Raw genomic sequence first — 21,854 nt, 5'->3', positions numbered from 1 at the left:
CTCGAGCAGCCGAAGCGGCACCCTTCGCTCGCGGTGTGAGCGTCTCACACTCACTGAGGGTATGAGCACTATACCACTAGTGCCGTGCAGTTTACGTCTCGAGCAGCCGAAGCGGCACCCTTCGCTCGCGGTGTGAGCGTCTCACACTCACTGAGGGTGAGCTGGGGGATCCAACACCACCGCCACCCTCACGATCAGCACTCGCTCGACCAGAGACGCTCTCAGACAGTGAAGTAGAACAATCCGGAACCGGCAACACCTCCCTTTCCACCGGCGAGCCTTCGGCCGACCGAGCTCGCAGGTGATCCAGATGCCGTCTGAACACACGGCCATCCGGCAGCCTCACATCACACTGACTGCCGGAGACAGATGCCACCACGGCCGGTTGCCAGGGCCTCTGATCCACTGCTGACACATAAACCAGATCACCGGGCGCAAACTGTCGCACTGCAACCGAATGGCGGTTGTTGGCCAGCGTTTGGCGTTCCTGATTGGCTCGGACACGGTCGAGCAGGGCGCGGTCCGGCTGCAGCCGCGCCAGGTGAGTGACCAGCGGGCGCCCATGGAGCAGCTCCGCGGGCGTCACTCCCGTTGCTGAATGGGGTGTCGTCCGGTAATGGAACAGAACGCGGCTCAGACGCGTTTGCAGCGATCCATCAGTCCGCTTCTGAAGCCCCGTTTTGATCACCTTTACGGCGCTTTCTCCTTGGCCGTTCGACTTGGGGTGGAGAGGCGGGGAGAACACCTGCTGCACTCCATTACGCGCTAGAAAATGACGCAAAGCCTCTCCCGTGAACACCGCCGCGTTATCGCTCACCACCACGCGAGGGACACCGTGCTCCGCAAACGCCATCCGCAACCGCTCAATGGTCGCTTCTGCTGTAGCCGACGGTGTCAGGTACGCTGAGATCCACTTCGAGTGAGCGTCCACGATGACCAGGATCATCATCCCATGGACTGGCCCCGCATAGTCCATGTGCAGGCGGTCCCAGGGCGCATCCGGGTACGGCCACGGACTCTCAGACACCGGAGGTGCCCGCGGCCGGCTTAGCTGACAGGCCTGACAGCTCTCGACCGTCGACTCGATAGCTGCGTCCATGCCCGGCCACCAAGCGTGGGCGCGAGCCTTTGCTTTCATGGCCACCACTCCAGGGTGGCCTTCGTGCAGAAGCGAGAGCCACTGCTTCCGAAGGGCCGTGGGCAACACGATTCTATTACCCCACAGGACCACTCCATTTTGAGCACTGAGTTCGAGGCGACGCCGATAGAACGGTTGAAGTTCCTCATCCACTGGCTCCGTCCAACGACCGTTCATCACCGCCTGATATGCGCGCGACAAAACGGGGTCACAGTTCGTGCGTCGACGGATCTGCTCGATGCGGATCATCTGGTCCACCGACTCAAGAAGACAGACAATGTCCCCGGGGTCTAGAACACTAGCAGGGCACACTGCCAGGGGCAGGCGGCTCAGTCCGTCGCTGTGAGCCTGCCGTGCCGAGGGGGCGTACACCAGCTTGTACTGGTACGCTTGCAGCGCGAGTCGCCACCTGGCCACCCTGGGCGATACCATCAGCGGCAGAGGCTTGTCGCTGCTTAGCAGACCCAGGAGAGGTTTGTGGTCCGTCTGCACAGTGAAGTGCCGACCGCACAAGAACTGGTGAAACTTTTTTACTCCAAAGACCACCGCCAGTCCTTCTTTGTCCAGTTGACTGTAGTTGGTTTCTGCTGCTGCCAGGCTCCGCGATGCATACGCCACTGGCCGTTCCATTCCGGAACAGTCCACTTCGGACAGCACTGCCCCGAGCCCGTAGGGGCTGGCATCCACCGACAGCACGAGCGGCAGGGTCCCGTCATAGTGAGCGAGGCAGGGCGCTTGCACCAGCAGCTGTTTGGTGCGAGCGAACGCCGTGTCCTCCGCCCGACCCCAGCGCCACGGCTGACCCGTCTTCAGGAGGCGGTAGAGCGGCGCCGCCACGGAGGCCAGATTGTTCATGAACTTTGAATAATACATGAGCAGGCCGAGATACGCCTTCAGCTGTTTTACGTTCGCCGGTCGCGGTGCCTCCACGATCGCCGTCACTTTGGCTGCTGTGGGGTGGATGCCGTTACAATCCACCCGGTACCCCAGGTACTCAACTTCCTTGGCCATCCACTGACACTTGCTCGGGTTGAGCCGTAGACCAGCGTCTAGCAGACGCCGCAGCACCGCGTCCACATTGCGCCGGTGCTCCGTATCGTTGCGGCCCGTGATGCACACATCATCGAGGAACACGGCCACGTGCGGCAAGCCGGCCAGCAGCTGCTCCATCATGCGCTGGAACGCCGCTGGAGCTGATGCTATTCCATAGACCAGGCGTGTGGCTGCCATCAGGCCTCGGTGAGTGTTGATAACGGTGTAGCGCTGACTTTGTTCATCCAGGGGCACCAGCAGGTACGCTTCCTTGAGATCCAGGCGCGTGAACTTTTGGCCTCCGGCCAACTTTGTAAGCAGCTCGTCGATTCGAGGGAGCGGATACTGCTCCACCCGTGAGGCTTTGTTAACGGTAAGATCATAGCTACCGCACATACGCACCGAACTCTTGTCATTCTTTAGCACTGTGACGACCGGCGCTGCCCACTCCGCTGTCTTAACGGGTCGTAGAATTCCCCGTTCGATCTGTTTGTCCAGCTCCGCATTCACCAGCGGTTGCAGCGCAAGAGGGACTGGCCGAGGCTTGTAAAACTTGGGCGAGACCGACGGATCGATATCCAAACTCACAGTCTGCTTGCAGGTGCCACCGTCGTCCTGGAACAGCGCCCTGTACTGCTGCTGCAGATCCCACAGGGGTGCTGCGATACTGAATATGTCGTTCCACGGTAGCCGCAGCTTGGCCAGCCAGTCCCGGCCGAGAAGTGACGGGCCGTCACCCCGAACCACGAGCAGAGTCAGTGTGGTCTGCTGGCCGCCGCACGAGACGTGTGCAGTCAGCTGACCGCGCACCGGCAGTGCATCTCCAGTGTAAGTGGTTAGCGCCACTTGACCCGGCTCCAGAGGGGTGCTCTTCAGCTCTGAGCGCCACACAGATTCGCTGATGATCGTTCGGCTCGCTCCAGTGTCGACTTCGAACACAAGCGGCCTTCCATTGACATCCACCGTCGTCCTGTAGGCAGGAACCCGGTGTGGAGTATTTGTGGCGTTTACTTGATACATGTCGCCATCCGGCTCCGTGTCGTCTGCCAGTACCGTGTGTACCGCTCGGCAGACGTTCCTGAGATGGCCCACTTTGCCACAGCCGTAGCACGTCGCACGCCTATGGGGACACTCCTCGGCCTGGTGACTGCGCCTGCCACAGCGGCTGCACGGTAAACCACCGGCTGAATCACTTGGCAGGCTGCCAGCACTGGCCGCCGTCTCGGCCGGCCGGCGTGTGCGTGTATGAAATGCGCGGGGTCGTCGCCTCAGCCCTCCCGCGGCTGGCCCCGCGGCAGCGGCAGGCGCGACAGCGGAGACTGCGTGCAGCGGGTCCGGGCCGGTCACTGCTGTGCCTGCCAGCGGGGCTGCCGATGAGGCGATATCCTGCAGGTCAGCGGCTGCTGTCTCCATCGCAGTCGCTATCTTGACAGCCAGTTCGAGCGACAGATTGTCACCTTCCTGCAGTAGCCGCTTCAGCATTCCCGGGTTACTTATCCCACACACGAACCGGTCCCGAAGCTGCTCATTTAGGCGGTCTCCGTAGGCACAGTCTCTGGCAATGCGCCGCAGCTCTGCCAAGAACGCTCCAACTGTTTGTCCGGCTTGCTGCGTGGTACGGTTGAACCGGTACCGTGACACAATTATAGCCGGTCTCGGAGCGAAATGCCGCTGCGCTGCCTCCGCCAACTCTTCGAAAGTTTTCGTGGCTGGCAGATCAGGCGCGAAAATGCTGCGCAGAGTTGAATACACTTTGGGACCACAGACGCTCAGAAACACCGCACGTTTCCTTGTCGCTGACGAGATCGCATTAGCAGCCAAAAACTGCTCAAAACGCTCTAGGTACTCGTTAAAGTCCGAGCCGTCGTCGCCGTACTCACCGACGCTCCCGATAAGGGCCGACGCCATGGTGGTTCCACCACCGGTCACAGGCAAGGCGAGAACGATCTCATCCTCGTCGCCACTTGATCTGTCCGTAGATCACCACCAGCCCGGCCGGCCTCACAGCCGACAAAACACACCTTTCAGTTCTCAGCTCTATTCCCCGACTGACCACGCTCACACCCCCCGGCGCGCCCCAGCGCTGCGTAGACGACCCCGCACAGTTATACATATCAGAAATCATCTGTGATCAAAACTAACATGATATTCGTGATCAGTACCCCGAAAACCCCGAGAACAGCTTCACTTTACGCAGTTCTAGCAGTTCTAGGCAGGTCCCGATTTTCCCGACTTTTGGAACATTGACCTGACCTGGAAGGTCAACCAATGAGTAATGACCTAGGACCTTAAAATTGGGTATCATCGGCTTCCTCTCGTCACGGGCAACACCCTCGTTTTTTTCCGCGAAGCTCTAGCTCTATCACCCCCCCCCTCCCCCTACACATTAGAAGCTGGAAAACGCCGCACACATTCGAGGGTTAATATTGTCAATATTGACCGCAAAAAGTAAAAGCGGCCAACTTAGCCATTTTCGAAGATATATCGGGCTAAAAATTTTGACAGTGGGTCATCGGCTCGGTATGTGTTCAATCACATGCTCCATTTCCTTTTTTCTTCAGCGCAAATGTAAGTTTTGAAGACCATCACAAAAGCAAATGCTTCGAAAGATGGATAGTGGGCAACATATCCTGAATTTGCCGTGCTGCATGGAAAGTAGTGTTGATGAGAAAAGGGGTTTTTGGTTCAGATTATTGTGGGTGCAGAATACATTGTCTGCACCCACTGGAGAAATATTGTGGGTGCAGCTGCACCCTTGCACCCATGGTTCCTACGCTTATGGTTGAGTGTATGAAATACATGTTTTTATCAAGGCCTGTCTGACACGTTTTGAACCTCGAACATATACAATTATGTGCTAAATTAATTTGTGATTCCTGGCTTTGTTGTATTCGTATGCCTCGGGGGTTTATTTCATTTTCGTCGTCCCATGTTTTTCGTGCCTTTCGGATGACGGAGCTTCGCCGCAAACCGCATCGAATCCTTTCGGGGCTTGTAGCCCCCTCCCCCTCCCCCCATTGGCAAACCGTCAAGTCGACCATTAGTTGCAATTATATATTTGCCACATTGACCGACTGACCAGCCTCTATGCACTATCGGAAATATGAGTTCTGCGTGGGAGCTCTGTATGGCCCCTAGCAACTCGCCCCCTGGTTGGGCTGGAGTTTCGTGGAAGCAACGAAGACGCAACAAAATCGATAAATCTCATCTCATTTTAAGGGCTTGGGTCATAAAGTGGCCTTCCAATTAAAGTCAGGTTCGAGGACCGACTACCGAGTCAGTGAAGTCAGATCAAACATCAAGGAATCAAGACGCACACGTAAGGATGGATCATGGCTCGGACTGTAATGCCGGGCGTGTAAAAAACGTCTGTTATATGATACAATATAATATGATTTGCGGCCATCAAAAATCATCATTCATCAAAATTCATCAGATCAGATCAGAATAGTTGAGGCTCATGTAGGATGCATTTCAGACTGATAAAAGTTTATTTTGCTGAGATGTTTGATTTGAAGAGACGTTCCAACACTGTTACAAGACGCATAGGCAATTTTGGAATTGCTCGAAATTTGGTAGGTAACAACTGGGACTGATTTGTGAAATGATTGTGGCGGGTCGTGCAAAGCAGTAAAGTAGTGCTCAATAATATTGCAGCGCTTTAACTGCTTCATTTTGAATCACATGCGCCACAAATTTAGAGATGAAGAAATTGTGGCGGGCATCATCGGTAAGAAATTATCGGTGTTAAATCTTTTCAATACAAACAGAAAGTTTTTAGCATATAGACTATTTTCGATGGTCAAAACTTAAAAATTAAATAATTTCACACATTTGTTCCATTTTACTTAGCTTTGTAGCTTTCTTTTGATAAGATACATTCTCTATCTTCCCCTCCCTTCTGCTAGTTTCCTGTCAACAACCGAAACAGCAGAAACAACGGCGGGGTTCATTGGCGCTATTTTCTACAATTTTTCCTATTTTATGCTTAGTTTCCTTTGATATTTTTGGCTCAATTATTTTCAGGTAAGTACAATTGGCCGAATTAATGACCTGATATTGTGAAATGAATTTGTATCATGTGCTTTGTGACATTCAATAGGTGGATGAAAGCATGGTGCCATATCACGCCGGATTTGGTTGTAAGAAAATGATGCATCAGTATGGGTGAGAAGTTCGAGAAGTTTTGAGAAGCTCAGTCAGGTATCTTTTTATTGTGTTATTGTTTAATTTTATTGTTAGGTTCCTAGGTAAATTTTCATTCAATCCAGGAAGTGGCTGCTTGTTACGTATTGCTGACTGCCTTTGTCACGTGTTGTGTTTTGTGTTGTTCCTGATACGCAAATAAATGTGCAATATAATTAGCTTAAGTGCTATTGAATTATTAGCATTTAAAGGGACCCTCCCACCTTCAAAAAAGTTAATGAATTGGCATGAAAGTGATGTCCCTTGGTTCAGAAAGAGCGAAAACGAATATCTACCAAATTTCACCGAAAAATATTCACTGGTTTTCAAGATATTAGGCTTTTACTTTTGTTTACTTTTTGGGATCTCCCCTGTTACTAGCGACTTTATTTGGAAGCAATAATTTGGCAGCCTTAAAGTGCGGCAGATGTTGCGCGCAAAGTAGCGTATACCACCACGTGTTAACGATGGTTTTAGTCTAAGATTTAAAAATCGTTAGATCTCCGCTGACGTCACAAATTCTAAGGGGGCATTCCAATGCATTAGCCCCTTAGAATCCGAAAACTGCAAGTTTGAAATTCCATATCTTCGAATTAAAGCATTGTTCGATGTTGTGAGTGCCCAAACCGGTATTTGCAGGCCATGGCCACCAATTTGGCTATCTCAACTCAAAACTAATGTTAAGGTGGGAGTGTCCCTTTAACAGTTAAAAGCTTAACTGCCAGCTTTTTCTTATTCCATGCAAAGCCTGGTCTTTCTGCATACTGCACATGAGGGGTATGGGAACTTCAAGGTCACTACCACCTGCGTTTGATTAAGTTGTTAATGATTGTTAATGATCAAGTTGATAATGATTAAGGATTTTTTTTGGATTAGTGAAAAGGAGAACAGCAGGATTACCTGGACAGCACTATGCAAAATGCATTCAACAACTTGACATTGTTAATTAAACACAAACACATCTTTGTGCTCTTTGGTAATTTTTAGCAGCATGCTGGTGTTTCCAGACTTCTCATTGGTGCAATGCATGTGCGAGTGTTTCAGCAACAAGACGCTGCAGCAATCAGTACTGGCAATTCCCATGTATTAGGAAACCAGCAGCATGCTGTTAAAGAACTGACTAATGGAACTCATTTCAACCCCCTGTCAGCTTTCAACATCCAATGACAATATCCAAATGTTGTTTTGTTGGGGGTAGGTACTGCTTTCATGGATTCTGAACATTATCCATATTTTTTCAGGAATAAGTGGAATTAGGACTTGTTGCTGCCATTTTAAGGAATTATTTTAGCGATCAGGTGAGTACTTTTATGCACACAGCCTGCAACATCTGATAAGGGCAATATATCTTTCTCAATTTTATAGAGCCAGGGCCCAGGTGTGCTCTCTGTATCTCCTTTCCAGCCCTCCAGGCTCCCATTTCATCTGAATTCAGATAGGTATGAATAGCCAGATAAGTTTAGAAGTGGTTTTCATTAATTCATTATAAGTTAAAAGTCAAAGGCCTAAATTATTTACCCTAGCTATCTTATCTGATAATTTTCATAAATATGTAGTTGTCTCTGCCTTGGTTTAATTGAAATAACCTTACCTGCCTAAGGTTGATTTGTTGAAGACATCATATCATTGTCCATGTGCTCTTTATTCATATATGATAAAACATGTTTTTTTTTTTTAGAAAGTTGTATCTTATCTTATCACTTATGTGTTCCCTTTGGAATGTGTGTACTCCTTTTACCAAAATTACAAGCTGGGGCAGATATTTTACCATGTTCCTTGTCCCTAGTGAGTAACTTGGGCCTAGATATTCATGTAATTTTTCTATGTATAAGGTGCATTGGTTCCATCTACGAAGAAGGAATATCACAGGTTCATTATGCATCATGTGTACCTATTATCCCATTAATAATGTCTGTGGTAAACTTCAAAATATATAGTGAATTTATAGGAAATTTATAGTGAATTGCTTTGGCATAATTCTTTATCTTAGCAAACCAGGAAAACCAAAGACATGTATGGACAGTTGGAGGCCAATTTCATTACTGAACACGTCTCAGAAGATATTGTCGACAGTTATTGCTGGCAGGTTAAAAAAGTCATGGGAAGATTAATTAACATGGCTCAGAAGGGTTTCATGAAAAATAGATATACCTATTGGAGATTGTATCAGATCTGTATATGATATTCTGTGGGAAACAAAGAGAAAGGAAAACAACAAAAACGTTCTCTTTTTATTTGCTGATTATCGAAAGGCTTTTGATTCCCTGAGCCACGAATTTATCATGGAGACTTTACAGTTCTTTAATTTTGGGGCGGAATGCAGCGGTGGATTGCCACAATGCTCCGGGATGCTTCATCGTGCATATCACAGAATCAGATATCTACCGGCTTCTTTGAAATTGAGAGGGGCTGCAGACAAGGGGACTGCTGCTCGCCCTTGTTATTCATTCTCTGTGCAGAGATTTTGGGTATATTGGTGCGAAATAATCGTCTCATAAAAGGATATATCTTTAATCATCAAGAGATTAAACTGGAACAGTATGCTGATGACAGCACATTCATACTTAATGGGAGCCAGAGTAGTTTCAGGGCTTGCTTGAAAACAATTGCTGAATTTGGAGCGGTTTCAGGGCTGTCCCTAAATCCACAGAAGTCGGAGCTTTTATATTCAGGTCCGGGTGAGCCGCCATCCTTTATCACACAGTCAGAGTTCTCATGTGTGCAGGACAGTTTTCGTTACTTGGGAATCATTTTCACCAAGGACATGCATGAAATGGTAGCAGTCAACTTTAAAAGAAAAGTCGAATCAATAACAAACATGCTCAAGGGCTGGCTCCGACGGCGATTAACTTTATACGGGAAGCGGACGGTTTTAAAGTCACTTGCTTTGTCCGAGCTGACGTACGTCTTGACGGTACTGCCTAATCCTCCAACTGCGATGACTGATGCACTGCAGAAGCAGTTTTTCCGATTTTTGTGGGACAACAAGCCAGACAAAATACGTCGGTCCCATTTGATAACGCATTATGGCATACCATGCGTGGGAACGTATGGTAAAGCTATGAAACTTGCTTGGGTGCGACGCTTTTTGACCGTAAAAAAGATATTGTGGGACCGCAAGTGGAATTGGATAGATTACTAAGTAGCGGTGACCGTTATATGAACAAGTTTGGCTCGAATATGAATCCTTTTTGGAGTGATGTATTTTCTGCATATGATGAATTCAAGCACGAGCTCGTAGTTGAAGCAAGCGATGTTTGGCAGATTCCCATCTTTTTATCTTCCGAAATAGTGATAGGACGGAAGCCCTTTTGGAAACGTAAACTTTTCGACGCTGGATGTAGGTCAATAAATGATATTTACAATTCTCAAGGAGAACTTATGTCTTTTGAGGAATTTAGGAGAACTTATCCTTGGTGTTTGAACGCTTTTGAGACATTGCGATGCTTGGTACAGAGAATTTCCATACCAAGTTTTGAGACATTGCGATGCTTGGTACAGAGAATTTCCATACCAAGTGAATTCGGAGGCAAAAAGCCAATAGGACCGTTCATCCACCCGGCTCTACTGCAAATATTGAACGCCGATTGCAGACAATATTATGATGCCTTACTGAATGTGAGATAAAAGAAAACAGATTCACCATTACCTAGTCAAATTAAATGGAACTCTATTTTGAGTTCTAACATATTTTGGGGGCATATATATTATCGATACAAAAGGTGTTCAAAGAATACAACTTTGATATGGTTCCAGGACAGAATTGTTCACCGAATTTTGACAACAAATACTTTTGCCTCGAAATTCATGGACGTCAGCGACTTATGCACCTTTTGTGGTAGGGAAAGAGAGACGATACAACACCTAATGGTAGCTTGCGAAGAAGTGGGTGCGATGTGGCAATCGGTGAAAGATAAGACGTGACCGATTGAAGATTACGCTGGAATTGAACCCTCAGGAAATCATATTGGGTTTTGATCCAGCTTTGTACGAATGCCCTAGGGAAACCGCAACAGCGATCCAGCGACTCATTTTGATAGGAAAATGGTACCTACATATATAGTTGTAAGGTTAGAAAAGAAAAGCCAAGGTTTGTGAACTTGTTACAAAAAAATGAAAATTCTGACACAAGCTGAATTTATGTACGACCATGACAAGAATGAAAGGGAAATTAGAGTACGAGATATCAATATGGTACTGTGCTGTAACCAAACATGCTAATGTAGTGAGCATCATGTACCCTCAGGTATGTGCGTTGGAAAATGTGGTAGTTGTGTTGTAAAGAAAATGTGTAATAAAAGTGATGGGAAAAAATTATCTTAGCAAATGTAAAATAGTTCCCTACCCCTCATATCAACAAATTTTCTTTAGGCCAAGCATGTTTCTGCTCTGCTTTTTATCCTCTCACTTGTTTTTTTTTTTACGGAGCGAGCGAAGCGAGCGGAGTCTTACGTAGAATAACGGAAATTTCTGAGTATGAGCGGCCGGCCGGCCGGCCGGCCGGCCGGCCGGCCGTGCGGACGCTTTTGCGAGGCTTATATCTCAGCAACCACTTGACCGATTTACATGCGGTAAATTTTGTAGGGTAGCTTCATTCCTTCTACCAAGTATTGGACTATTCCCGATGCATGTGGATGACCCCTTATGCACGTGCCACGTGCAAAACGAAGAGGTGTCAGTTTTGTAATTGTTGCAATATCTCGGTAACTACTTGGCCGATTGCGCCCAAAGTTGGCATGTAGGTAGGCACCCACTAGGCACTGCATATCCATGTGCCAGAGTTGGGGTGCTGCTGCACGTGCGCACGTGCAGGGGTCGATTCCAGATCTCGAGAACGGCTGGACCGATTGCGCTCAAATTTGGTACACAGTTAGGGACCGGTTAGTAGGGTGCCGTGCACAAGTCAGTTGGGACCCATTTTGCACGTGCGCACGTGCAGGGTGCCGCTTCCAGATCTCGAGAACGGCTGGGCCGATTGTGCCCAAATTTGGCACATCGCTAGAGACCGGTTAGTAGGGTGCCGTGCACAAGTCAGTTGGAGGTACCCCCTCGCAATTTCGCACGTGCAAGGCCCACCATCTCGCTCGCTCCGTTAGTCGCCCCAAAAGGCGTTATACTGGTCGTTAGTTTTGTGCTGTTTTATGCTAATGAATTTACACAAGTTGGACGTTCAATTCACACATTGAAATGTTTTTCTTCTTGAATTACACTTCATTTTCCATTCTGTTTAAATGTCACCTGCTGTCTGTGTAGGATAGTTGCACTTTTCCATTTTCGTTGCGTTTCTGTCAGTGTTTGTGTTTTCAGTTTTGGTGGCAGTGATGGTCCAAAGGCTCGCTCAAAAATCGTCGTTAGACCTGTTGTGTGAGGTTGCGCTGGCGCCTGGAGACGCAATAGTCTCCGAACTTGTGGCCAATGACCTCAGGATTGAAAAGGAAAAGGTGAGTTGGTGCTGGTGCTGCAAGCACTGCCTGGCCCTGCTGGTTATAGCGGTGCTTATTGGGAGACATATTTAGCTCTTTGTTGTTGTTTGTTTGCACGTATCTCGCAGGGGTGCATGGTTTCTCTGATTGACGCGTGGCTTATCGCGTTATCATGGATGGAAGATACATGATATATATGCATGAATTAATTAATGGTGTTACCATGGCGCCGCTAGTCCCAATTTCACATTAAATGATTAGAAAATCACGATCATGCAAAACTTGAAACAGCTGCGTGTCAGATCCGCGAATGGATACGGAATTGAACGTTAAAATGGAGAAAAAGGGCAAACGGAACCTAGCGATGAACCTAGAGGCATTTATTTTCATTGGCGTCAGGTCAGCCGAGGGTCAAAGTTGAAGTCAAAGTTAAAACGGGTCAAAGTTAACCCGCGCCCTGGTGGGGTCTGTTTATAACGCGACCTGGTGGGGGGGGGGCTATTTTTTGCCCCCCCTCGTATCTCCGAAATTACTGGACGAATCCGCAAAATTCAAACGGCGTTCGAAAGGCCTGTCAAATTTGTTGAAGGAAACCAAATTTCATTGACCTCAGGGTCACCGATGACGTCACAGGTCAGGTCAAAGATGAAATGTTTCACCGTTCACGGGTCTTCTAGGCAATGCGCTATAACACCGAGGAAAACGCATTTTGTCGAGAACCAGCGATAGGGCGTCAGTTGCCTAGTAGATATGTTGCTATTAGAGGTCACTGACAATACCAGGTCAGGTCACAGGTCAGGTCACCAAGGGTCACAGGTCAGGTCACATGAGCCCAACTTTACTAAGGTTGTGTGATGCATGTTTTATGGCCAATTTTTCATTTCCAACTCAATGGTGCTGGTTATAAGACTATCAGGTACGGCTTAGGTCACTTTCTGGTGAAGTTCAGGTCAAGGTCAGGTCAAGGTCAGGCCAAAAAAGGTCAAATTTTAAAGTTGATAGTTTTGCATAAAATGGGTATTGATTCGATGCAGCTCGTCACGGGGAGTCTAATGGTGGTCTTTGTTTTGCGCTACGGGGTCTAGAATTGCTAAAAATTGAGTTTGAAACTTTGACGTCATCAATTTTGAACAGTTTTTTCGCTATAACTTCGCCAAAAAAAAGAGGTATCAATCTCAAATTTGGTATGTGGATGGAAAGCGGTGAGGACTATGACATATCTTCCGGTTTTTGCAAAATTCAAAAAACTTTTTGGATTTTCGATCATTATATCCAAAAAATTTATTTTTGATTTTTGGGGGTCAAAATCAAAAAAATTCAAAAATCCGAGATAGCAGTTTTGTAGCACTGTCAATTCTACAGTTTTTATGTCTTTATCATTTTTCTGTATTTGCAAAGCTATTGGCCTGACAGCTCTTCCCGCGAAACCCTTTTTTGGGTCGAAAACGGCAGAACATGACATGACGTCACTCTGACGTCATTTCCGGCCAACCTATCATAGCCTTTGGAAACATTTTTGGTCACCATGTGTAAAATTGATGTCCGAGAGGGTACTGAAAGTTTGGTGACGATCGGCGCAGCGGTTCTGGAGATATATCGAAAAGTCTGGAGGGGGGGGGGGGGCAAAAAATAGCCCCCCCCCCCACCAGGTCGCGGGTTAACTTAGTATATAAGGCGCTATAAAACCTATGTCAAATATCTAATGAAAGGCATGCTTGGGTCACGGAATTATACCGTAACCGGGCCGTTGCGTAAAACGGGGATAAACGCAGAATTTCACACAACATGAATGAATGGTTCGATATCGGATATTTACCCGCGTCCCGTAGGGGGAGCTCCCCCCTCTTTCCGTCGATATCTCCTAAAGTACTGCAAATATCGTCTCTTAACTTTCAAGAGCCTTCCGGGCATTAATTTTATACCGTGTGACCAATTTTGTCCATTAGCTACGATAGGCCGGCCACAAATGACGTCACTCTGACGTCATCTTTTGCGATTTTCGACCCGAAAGTTTTTTTTTTTGGAAGAGCTGTCACGCAAACAGTTTTCAAGATAGAGAATGTCTAATCAGAAAAGTAATAGATTTAAGAGGGTAAAAACCGTTTTTTTATTTTTAACAAGTTTGAAATTTGATCCCCAAAAATCAAAAAATATTTTTGATGTAATAATACCCTAAAGATACCAAACATTTTCAAAAGTTTTAAAAAGCGGAATATACATTGTACGCTGTCCATGTCCAATGCATGTACAATGTATGTATGTACTAAACACTTTGACGTGTTAAGCTCAAAATTTCGGATTGACTGGGACGTACGGTGACCTTTCCGGTTCAAAATTAGTCTACTCGACATTCTGGAAATACGATGCCAATAAAATGGACGTCACAAGTTTTGCAGTTGAAGTGATTACAGTAGAACTTTCTTCCTCTGTCGCCTTTTCTATGCCGAACCATTGACATTTGTTTAAATATTAGGGAATGATAGCGAAAGAGTTTGAAATAATTATTCGCTTACCTCTTTCAGTGGCGCCGTAGGTGTGTAAGCTTACGAGTTGTGCAAAAAATCGTCCAAAACTGTTGAAATCGGGAAAATTGAACCTCCGATGACGCCCAGTGACCTCAGTATCGGAAAAAAATACTGAAATCCCTATCTCGTTGTAAGAACTTGGTGCTCTACTGCGTCTTTCTATCAGTTTTTGGAGAAGATTTGAAAGTGTACAAAGTTGTAGTTTGATCCTTCCATGCGTTTTGCTTTGTTTTTCGACAAAGGAGTCGTCAACACTGCCCTTTTTATCGATGGAGAGTCAACATGGGCTGCATTCTTCAGACATTTGTTTAACCCGCGCACCGACGGGGGTCTGCGCCAACTTAGTACCGACGGGGGGGGGGGGGGGGCGGATGACCGCCCCCCCCCTGAGATCTCGAGAACGAAGCAAGATAGCGACAAGCGGTAAACGGCATCGGATACGCACGGACAAGGTCTACAATTTTTACTAAGGTCATTTTCAGGTCAGGTCAAAGATGACGTCACAGGGGTCGAAAAAGTCAAAATGGCGGCGCTAGATATGGAGAGGGTTTTTCTCGAATAACTTTCGAAGTAGTCAAGATAGGAACAAACTAAGGGCATCATCGTGATCCTCTCGTCAATCCGCATCGAATGATATATATGTTGACCTCGAAAGGTCAAGGTCAAAGGTTGACCTCAGGTCACGTGACCTCGAGGTCATCATGTATATCATTCGATGCGTCTTGACGAGCTGAACACAATGAGACCATCCGCGCGGCTGCATCTGGTTCCTGTAATGAGTTATTGGCAAAAAACCTTTGGTGACCTTTGATGACGTCACATGACCTTAGAGCTGCCCAACAGCAAAACAGACCTCAAGGTAGTGAAGGTTGATCGTATGTGAAGTCATGTATGGTATATGGGGCCATTCCGACCCGTTTTAGTGGTAAAAACAGGGAGTTGATTTTCCCCCATTGACTTATAATGGGGAGGTCGCGAAATTGACCTGACCTTAGGTCACCGACATCAAAATTCCGAAATATACAAATTGTAGCTACTAATGACCTAATAACATCCTGCGACTTTCAAAGGCCTCCGACATCTACTGTAGCTCTGGCACGGTGACAAAGTTGCAAAAAAGTGACTTGAGGTTCGGTCATTCAAAGTGACCTGGTGACCTGACCTTAAAAGTTAGGAGGTTCAAACTTGCACACCATGTGTAAAATTGATGAGAGAATAGTCATACCAAATTTCGCGGCGCTACGCGCCGCGGTTTTCCCGCTATCCGCGAAAAACCTCAGGGGGGGGGGGGCGGATATCCGCCCCCCCCCGTCGGTGCGCGGGTTAAACCCTCGTCCGTATAAGGGGGGGGGGGGGATCGAACGGATCCCCTCGGTTTTTCGCAAATAGCTCGCATAAAAAGCGGCCGGTCGCGACGAAACCTTCATTGCCCTCGCGTTCATCAATTTTACACCTACCCTGAAAATTCCATGACCCTGACCCAAATGATCTTTGACATGCGACCTATTTTGCGAGACCATGTTTGGCCGGAATCGCGATTCGGCGTATGTCGGCGCACATTAGCCGTGCGTTTGCAGTTTTTTCGTGGTTTCAAGCGTCCAAAATGTGATATGATGTTGGTCCCATGCATTAGGGTGGGTGTCCACCTGAAGGCTGAAGGTCAGGTCAGATCATTGACCTTTGATGACCCTGGTTCACTTTTCGAGTTTTACATGTTTCTAGGCTAGTTTGTTAGCTGAATTCGAATTTAGTAACCATTGGAACGTTTATGAAGTAGTTTTGGTGCTTTCGTAACATGTTACGAAGCTGTCAGAGGCGGTTGACACCTACTACGGATACCCGGCAGAACCCCTACTGGTTGACCGGACCTGAACTGAACCGACCTGGTCTAAATGCATGAAGACATCTGTGATCAACACTAGCATGATATTCATGATCACCCCGAAAATCCCACAGCAGCCTCGGTTCACGACGTTCTAACAGGTCCCGATTTTCCCGACTTTTGGGTCATTGACCTGACCTGGAAGGTCAACCAGTGACCCAAGAACTTAAAATTTGGTATCATCGGCTTCCTCTGGTCACGGGCAACACGCTCGTTTTTTCGTGAAGCTCTAGCTTGATCAGGGGGCCAAAAGGCAAGGGGGCCGGTCCAAAGCCCCCCCCCCCCTCTTATACGTTCGCGGCTGGCAAAACACCAATACGGGCGAGGGTTAAGGCGCGTGCTGCAGGTTTGAAGTCCGAATGTGCTTTTTTGCCTTTGATCGATACTTATTACGACCCTGGTAGTTTTAAACACTGATGGACATGATGCACTTCCTTGTCGGACTCGCAGGCGGCCAAGCGTTCCGGTAATGGCGTACTGGACCTGGACGAGATTCTCCAGCTCACGCCCAAACAGTTAGTGAAACACTTCACCTACTTTGAGTCCAACGAGCTGAAGCGGACGTTCAAGCACACTTGTCGCCTGGTGCCGTCCGAGTGCCAGTACGAGACCACCAGCTTCGGCAGCGAGGACAAGTCGCTGCGTGAGATCAAACGGCATCTGCAGGAGCACCTGGAACAACTCAAGACAGAGAGCAGTAAGTGACCGCCGAATTTCGGCCTCCAGCATGTCAGCTGTCGTTATAGTCAATTTTGAATAGTTCTTAGGTAAATGAATGAATGTGTGGGTGCGAGTGTCCGGCCGATGAACTTCTCGGGCTATAATTGTGTTTTGCGCCTTACATGCTTACATGTATGATGCTATGCTTTGGGTAACCAGCTTCCTTTTTGCCTCGCCCACACTGACTTGATCAACGTTTTCCGATCCAGCCTCCTTCATCCATGGGCTGGATCCGCTTCCAGTTTGAGCCCTGAGGTCCGACCGGCGGCAAACCGGACGATCCTGTCTTGAATATCGGACCAACTCCCATCGGATCACACTCTCCAAGTGATGAATATGTGCTGGGTTGAGTTTGGTTTTGTCACCATCTTCAGCTGTGACTTTGAAATGGCATTAGGTAAGCGAAAGTCTGAATAAAAAAGTTTGTTTTTAACATAATATTTTGTTTCAACAACTAGCGCTGCATTAATAATATGAAAAACAGTTTAATATATCCCTTGCGTAGCTCAGGTTGGGTGCTGACAGTATTTTGCTGGTTTTGCAGCGGGCCGTATAAAATTCACGGCTGAAACTACTGTGCCTATACCACGGAGGGTTATCGAGTCGCGCCAAGGCAAAAAATCACCGGGCAAGGCCTCTCGTGAAAAGCGGTCTTACATTGCTCACGAGCTTGTTCCCCAAGCACCTGAAGCCCCCGACAATCATGCTGCTAGCCCAGAACGGGCATATGCTCAACGATCGTCGCCGTCGCAGAGGCCGTCGAAACGAACTCCGACAAGGCCCAAGAAGCGCCCGGTGGAGTCGCCGCCGCCGGCACTGGTCAGTCCTCCGGAGCGGTCCCAGTCCCGCCGGAGGCGCACCACCGAACCGCCGCCGGCGGTCCAGCCTCCGGCCGTGTCCCCGGCGCCTCCTCCTCCGGCGCCGCCGTCTCCGCCGCGAGAGCAGCTCCGCGAGCACGACTACGCGCGGGACTCCGCACTGGAGTCCTCCGCTGGCCCCTCGGCGGACTCCACGCCGACACCGCCGGAGCCGTCCGTCAACCCAGCTGAGAGCGAGGCGCCCACGGGTGCTGGCACAGCCAGCACAGCCAGTCAGAATCACTCGGCGGTCCCGTTTGAGTCTGACCTAGCCCTGCTTGGTCTCATGGAGCGGGAAGTGATTGGACCGGGCTCGGACGACGGCCTCGGCGGCGGTGATAGTGCCGAGAGCAGTGACGGCGTGCCGCTGGTGGGCGCCGAACAGGTGATCCGCGGCGGCGTGATGCGCTCCGCGGACCTGCCGGTCATCATGGAGGGCGGCTCGGCGACCGTCAGCGGCCTGCGCCGCTACACCCGCGTGGTGGAGCGCGACGAGTATAAGCAGCACCGGAAGCCCAAGGGGCTGGCCAAGTTCATCAGCCAGTCGGAGGAGGACAAGGAGAAGGCGCGACAGGCGCTGATCGAGATGCGCCTCCGGCCCAGCATGTGCAACAACTACGTGTGTCGCGTGTGCTTCCCGCCGCAGCGCTTCACGGCCCTGTCCTCGCTGCAGTCGCACTACAAGAGCCACCTGGGTACGTAATGCATTGGGTACCATAAGTTTATACTTTATTAATTCCTTCGTACTTTTTATGGGTTAGTTTTTAAACTTTAGATTTGAGCATCTTTATCCTGATCATCCTCATCATATATCCTGATATCTATTATATTCGAGTCATGGCTTTGTTTTGCGTCATGTCTGTGGTCGTTATCCGACTGCAGTTGCATTCCTTAATAATTAATAGCCATAACTCATATGACCCTCGCATTATTTCAGGCATCAAGGACTTCTCCTGTAAGCTCTGCCACAAGTCTTTCACCCGAAAGATGTCGCTCGACTACCACATGCTGATCCACGAGCACAAGACGCGGTTCCGCTGCAGCACTTGTGGCCACGAGTTCCGACACAAGTCGCACTACACCGAGCACCTGCGTCGACACACCGGCGAGACGCCTTACATGTGCTCCGTCTGCAGCCAGGGGTGAGGAGACATACAGACGGCGGTGGGTAGGGGTGGGTAGACGGACAGACAGCGGTGGGTAGGGGTGAGGAGACATACAGACGGCGGTGGGTAGGGGTGAGGAGACGGACAGACAGCGGTGGGTAGGGGTGGTTAGACGGACAGACAGCGGTGGGTAGGGGTGGTTAGACGGACAGACAGCGGTGGGTAGGGGTGGTTAGACGGACAGACAGCGGTGGGTAGGGGTGAGGAGGCGGACAGACGGCGGTGGGTAGGGGTGAGGAGACGGACAGACAGCGGTGGGTAGGGGTGGTTAGACGGACAGACGGTGGTGGGAAGGGGTGGTTAGACGGACAGACAGCGGTGGGTAGGGGTGGTTAGACGGACAGACGGCGGTGGGTAGGGGTGAGGAGACGGACAGACAGCGGTGGGTAGGGGTGGTTAGACGGACAGACAGTGGTGGGTATAGGGGTGGTTAGACGGACTGTGGGGGCCGGGGAGACACTATGATGATACGCCTATATCCATTTAATTTTTGTCATTACATGAATTTTGTTTTGATTCGGCGATGTTTCACCAGCTATCTACCCGAATGAACGAAGTCTTACCACAATATCAAGAACAATAACTGTGCGAGCTGACTCTCTTTTGTGTGACAGTTTTAAGGCGAAGAACTCGTACCGTCGCCACCTGGAGTCGAAGCACGGCCAGCGTCTGACCAACAGCGGCAACATCGTCATCCTGTCCGATGACGAGCACCGCCGGCTGCTGGAGCGCTCCCACCAGGAGGACCGATCCAGGAGGCCGAGGTAGGTCCGGCAGACCGGCCCGTGCTTAACCTTTATAGAAAGAGGCTGTGCTCGAAGAAGACGGTGTGGTTGAAAGTGGTGGCTTTTAACCCGGCGGCCGCTGGGCCTCCGCGCCACCCGCCGGCCGCTGGGGGGGGGGGCATATAGTTGCCCCCCCCCCTTTACTTCTGCGACGATATCGTCGCAACGCGAAGAGATAGAGAAGCGAAACTTTGCACACATCATTCTGAATACCTAGCCGAGGTTGTGTCCAAATTTGGTGTCGATCCCATTTGAAATGACGTCACAGTGACGTCATAAGTGAAATTATAGATTTGCGACTCTCATATTCCTCACGATACATTAGATATATGGGACCGAATATAAAGTTTTTTTTTTGCACTTTTCCTATATCAACGTAGCAAATAAATGATGTGCTAACAATCCGATGCTTATTTGCTGATGTGTTTGCTGCACCTTGCCACATGCCTTCGATTTTCGTTGCGTTTAGCCTTAGCGAATCACCATCATCCTTGTTTTGTTTTTTTTTGTCGTTTACCACGTTGAGCTCGTGTTCGCCGCCGCCTTGCCTTATGCCAGTCCGACTCAACATTTCTGTTTGTGCCTGTACCGGTGACCTGACGCCGCGCTGTCCGTCCGCCTGCAGGGCCCGGCCTCGTTCGGACGACTCTCAGGCGCCGCCCAGTCCGAGCAAGATGGGCTTCTCGTACGTGGACGTCGTGGTGCGTCAGTCGACGGGCCGTGTGGAGTACATGTGTAACGTGGAGAGCATCGTGCCGCCGCCGGGCCGTGACGTGCTGCAGCAGGTGGTGGACGCCACGGTGGCTGACGGACCGGGGGAGAAGCCGACGCTGGCAGAGCAGCTGCTGGACCCGCTGCCGCCGCTGGAGATCCTGCCGCCGCTGCAGGACTGGGAGAGAGAGCTGACCCCGCTGGATAAGTTCACCCCTGGCGCACCCTCGGTCGCCAATGATCGCATGCAAAGGCCGCGAGTCAATCTGACCAGCTCTCTTGGCAAGTACAACGTGTTCTACTCGTCGGGCAATGTGTCCAGCAATGTGCGTGTCGTCCAAAAGTGAGTGGGCGACAGCGCCGTGCGGGGTGGGAGGCACCCCCACCTAGGAAGCGTCCATGTCTGATAGACTACATCAGCTGCGCGTGGTACTGTCGGGGGCAAAGACAATCCCCGTCGAGAAAGCTGAGTTGAAGTTGGAGACGAAACGGGAAACGTGTACATTTTGAGGGTCGTAGAGCTTGATGGTCTGGAGAGATTAGACGAGTATCAAATCATGTAGCCAGTATGCGGTGATTTCGCGTAGCCATTGTGTGTGAGAGTATCGTGTTCTTCATGAAGAGTCTTGCAGTTCTCTTTTGATAATCATTCGTTTTAGGCGTTCTGGCTCGCCTGCGTCGGACCACAAAGCCACCCTTCAGACCCCTCGAATCGACGCGTTGGTTGATGTTTCATAGGCCACTGAATTTTTGGCCAAGATGCGTTATATCGCAATGTGTGCCAAATTACTGGAGTGTTGGCGCTTCTCAGGCTGGCAATATGATGCACAATGGGCATGATGCAGACTCCATCTGCCATTGTAAGGTGTACGATGTGATGGACCTTTAAAACACGAACTTAAGTGTTACCATGGGCTCAATGTGGCTATGCAGTGCATTTCCTTGCAGTGTAACAAACTTTCCTTTTAGTTGTATGGAGCGTCTTCCGATTGTATATTTTATAGTTTTGTAATCATGCATTTCATTGTGTAGCAGCAGTGTGTGACTCGGCGCGAATCATTGACACATGGCTGTCACATTTCCTACGGGCCGCTGTGAGTTTTGATAGTTGTATCGGATACAATCCCGAGGCTGAGGCTGGGTTCGGCCCGTGCCGTTCCGTCTGCCTCGGGCGTCCGGTGCTGTGCCGCGGGTCGTGGGGGCTCCGCTGTACGGGAAGTGCTCCACGAGCCCTCTGCCGCATGACGAGTGCCTGATCAATGTCACTGTGCATTCCGTAATCAAGCGCTGTGCTGCTCGTGCCTTTTGCTGGAAGGAGGCGCCCCCTCCGCGCGGCAGCGTCCTCTCCAAGCGGCTTCGGTTTGGTGCGGGTGTTTGGTATGGCATCGCGGAGCCATCGCGGGTGTCACATTTACGACTGCAATGCTCGT

General features: G+C 49.5%; 3 protein-coding genes across 5 annotated transcripts in view; 2 read left to right on the top strand and 1 right to left on the bottom strand.

Moving 5' to 3' along the window:
• Positions 1 to 347: 347 nt before the first annotated feature.
• Positions 348 to 4,078, bottom strand: LOC122371178 (uncharacterized protein K02A2.6-like). The gene is made up of 3 exons (XM_043347315.1): positions 4,051 to 4,078; positions 818 to 3,048; positions 348 to 356 (listed from the first exon to the last, which is right to left on the bottom strand). The coding sequence occupies exons 1-3, from the start codon at positions 4,076 to 4,078 to the stop codon at positions 348 to 350; spliced, it is 2,268 nt and encodes a 755-aa protein (XP_043203250.1).
• Positions 4,079 to 5,940: 1,862 nt separating this feature from the next.
• LOC122371174 (pinin-like) overlaps positions 5,941 to 21,854 on the top strand; it is a 30,612-nt gene continuing 14,698 nt past the window's right edge. Inside the window, exon 1 of the mRNA XM_043347308.1 lies at positions 5,941 to 6,196. The gene's annotated coding sequence lies outside the window, so the exon portion shown is untranslated. The remainder of the gene's footprint in view (positions 6,197 to 21,854) is intronic.
• Positions 6,110 to 21,830, top strand: LOC122371175 (zinc finger protein Gfi-1-like). Of its 3 annotated transcripts, XM_043347311.1 has the most exons (8): positions 6,345 to 6,373; positions 7,597 to 7,653; positions 11,663 to 11,796; positions 16,636 to 16,882; positions 17,450 to 18,457; positions 18,700 to 18,904; positions 19,543 to 19,692; positions 20,339 to 21,830. In XM_043347311.1, exons 3-8 carry the CDS (start codon positions 11,677 to 11,679, stop codon positions 20,769 to 20,771), a joined length of 2,163 nt encoding a protein of 720 aa, XP_043203246.1. In that variant the 5' UTR covers positions 6,345 to 6,373; positions 7,597 to 7,653; positions 11,663 to 11,676; the 3' UTR covers positions 20,772 to 21,830. The 3 variants fall into 3 exon arrangements, with proteins under 3 accessions (XP_043203247.1, XP_043203248.1, XP_043203246.1); XM_043347312.1 differs by lacking the exons at positions 6,345 to 6,373; positions 7,597 to 7,653 and adding an exon at positions 6,110 to 6,117; XM_043347313.1 differs by lacking the exon at positions 11,663 to 11,796 and having other exon boundaries at positions 6,340 to 6,373.

Source organism: Amphibalanus amphitrite, unplaced genomic scaffold (assembly GCF_019059575.1).
Source record: "Amphibalanus amphitrite isolate SeventyFive unplaced genomic scaffold, NRLGWU_Aamphi_draft 001213F_arrow, whole genome shotgun sequence".
In the NCBI taxonomy this organism is placed as follows: domain Eukaryota; kingdom Metazoa; phylum Arthropoda; class Thecostraca; order Balanomorpha; family Balanidae; genus Amphibalanus; species Amphibalanus amphitrite.
Note: the sequence above shows the minus strand (reverse complement) of the source record. Positions and strands in the feature narration are given on the sequence as shown.

What these genes read in the sequence shown, in the direction of transcription:
- LOC122371178 (XM_043347315.1), bottom strand. Translation starts at nt 4,078, where the DNA reads ATGGCGTCGGCCCTTATCGGGAGCGTCG. An exon ending in GGCCCTTATCGGGAGCGTCG is followed by an intron (nt 3,049 to 4,050) that starts GTGAGTACGGCG and finishes TGTGGCGCTCAG; the next exon opens with AGCTGAAGAGCACCCCTCTG.
- LOC122371175 (XM_043347312.1), top strand. Translation starts at nt 11,677, where the DNA reads ATGGTCCAAAGGCTCGCTCAAAAATCGTCGTTAGACCTGTTGTGTGAG. An exon ending in ACAACTCAAGACAGAGAGCA is followed by an intron (nt 16,883 to 17,449) that starts GTAAGTGACCGC and finishes CTGGTTTTGCAG; the next exon opens with CGGGCCGTATAAAATTCACG. An exon ending in GACCGATCCAGGAGGCCGAG is followed by an intron (nt 19,693 to 20,338) that starts GTAGGTCCGGCA and finishes GTCCGCCTGCAG; the next exon opens with GGCCCGGCCTCGTTCGGACG.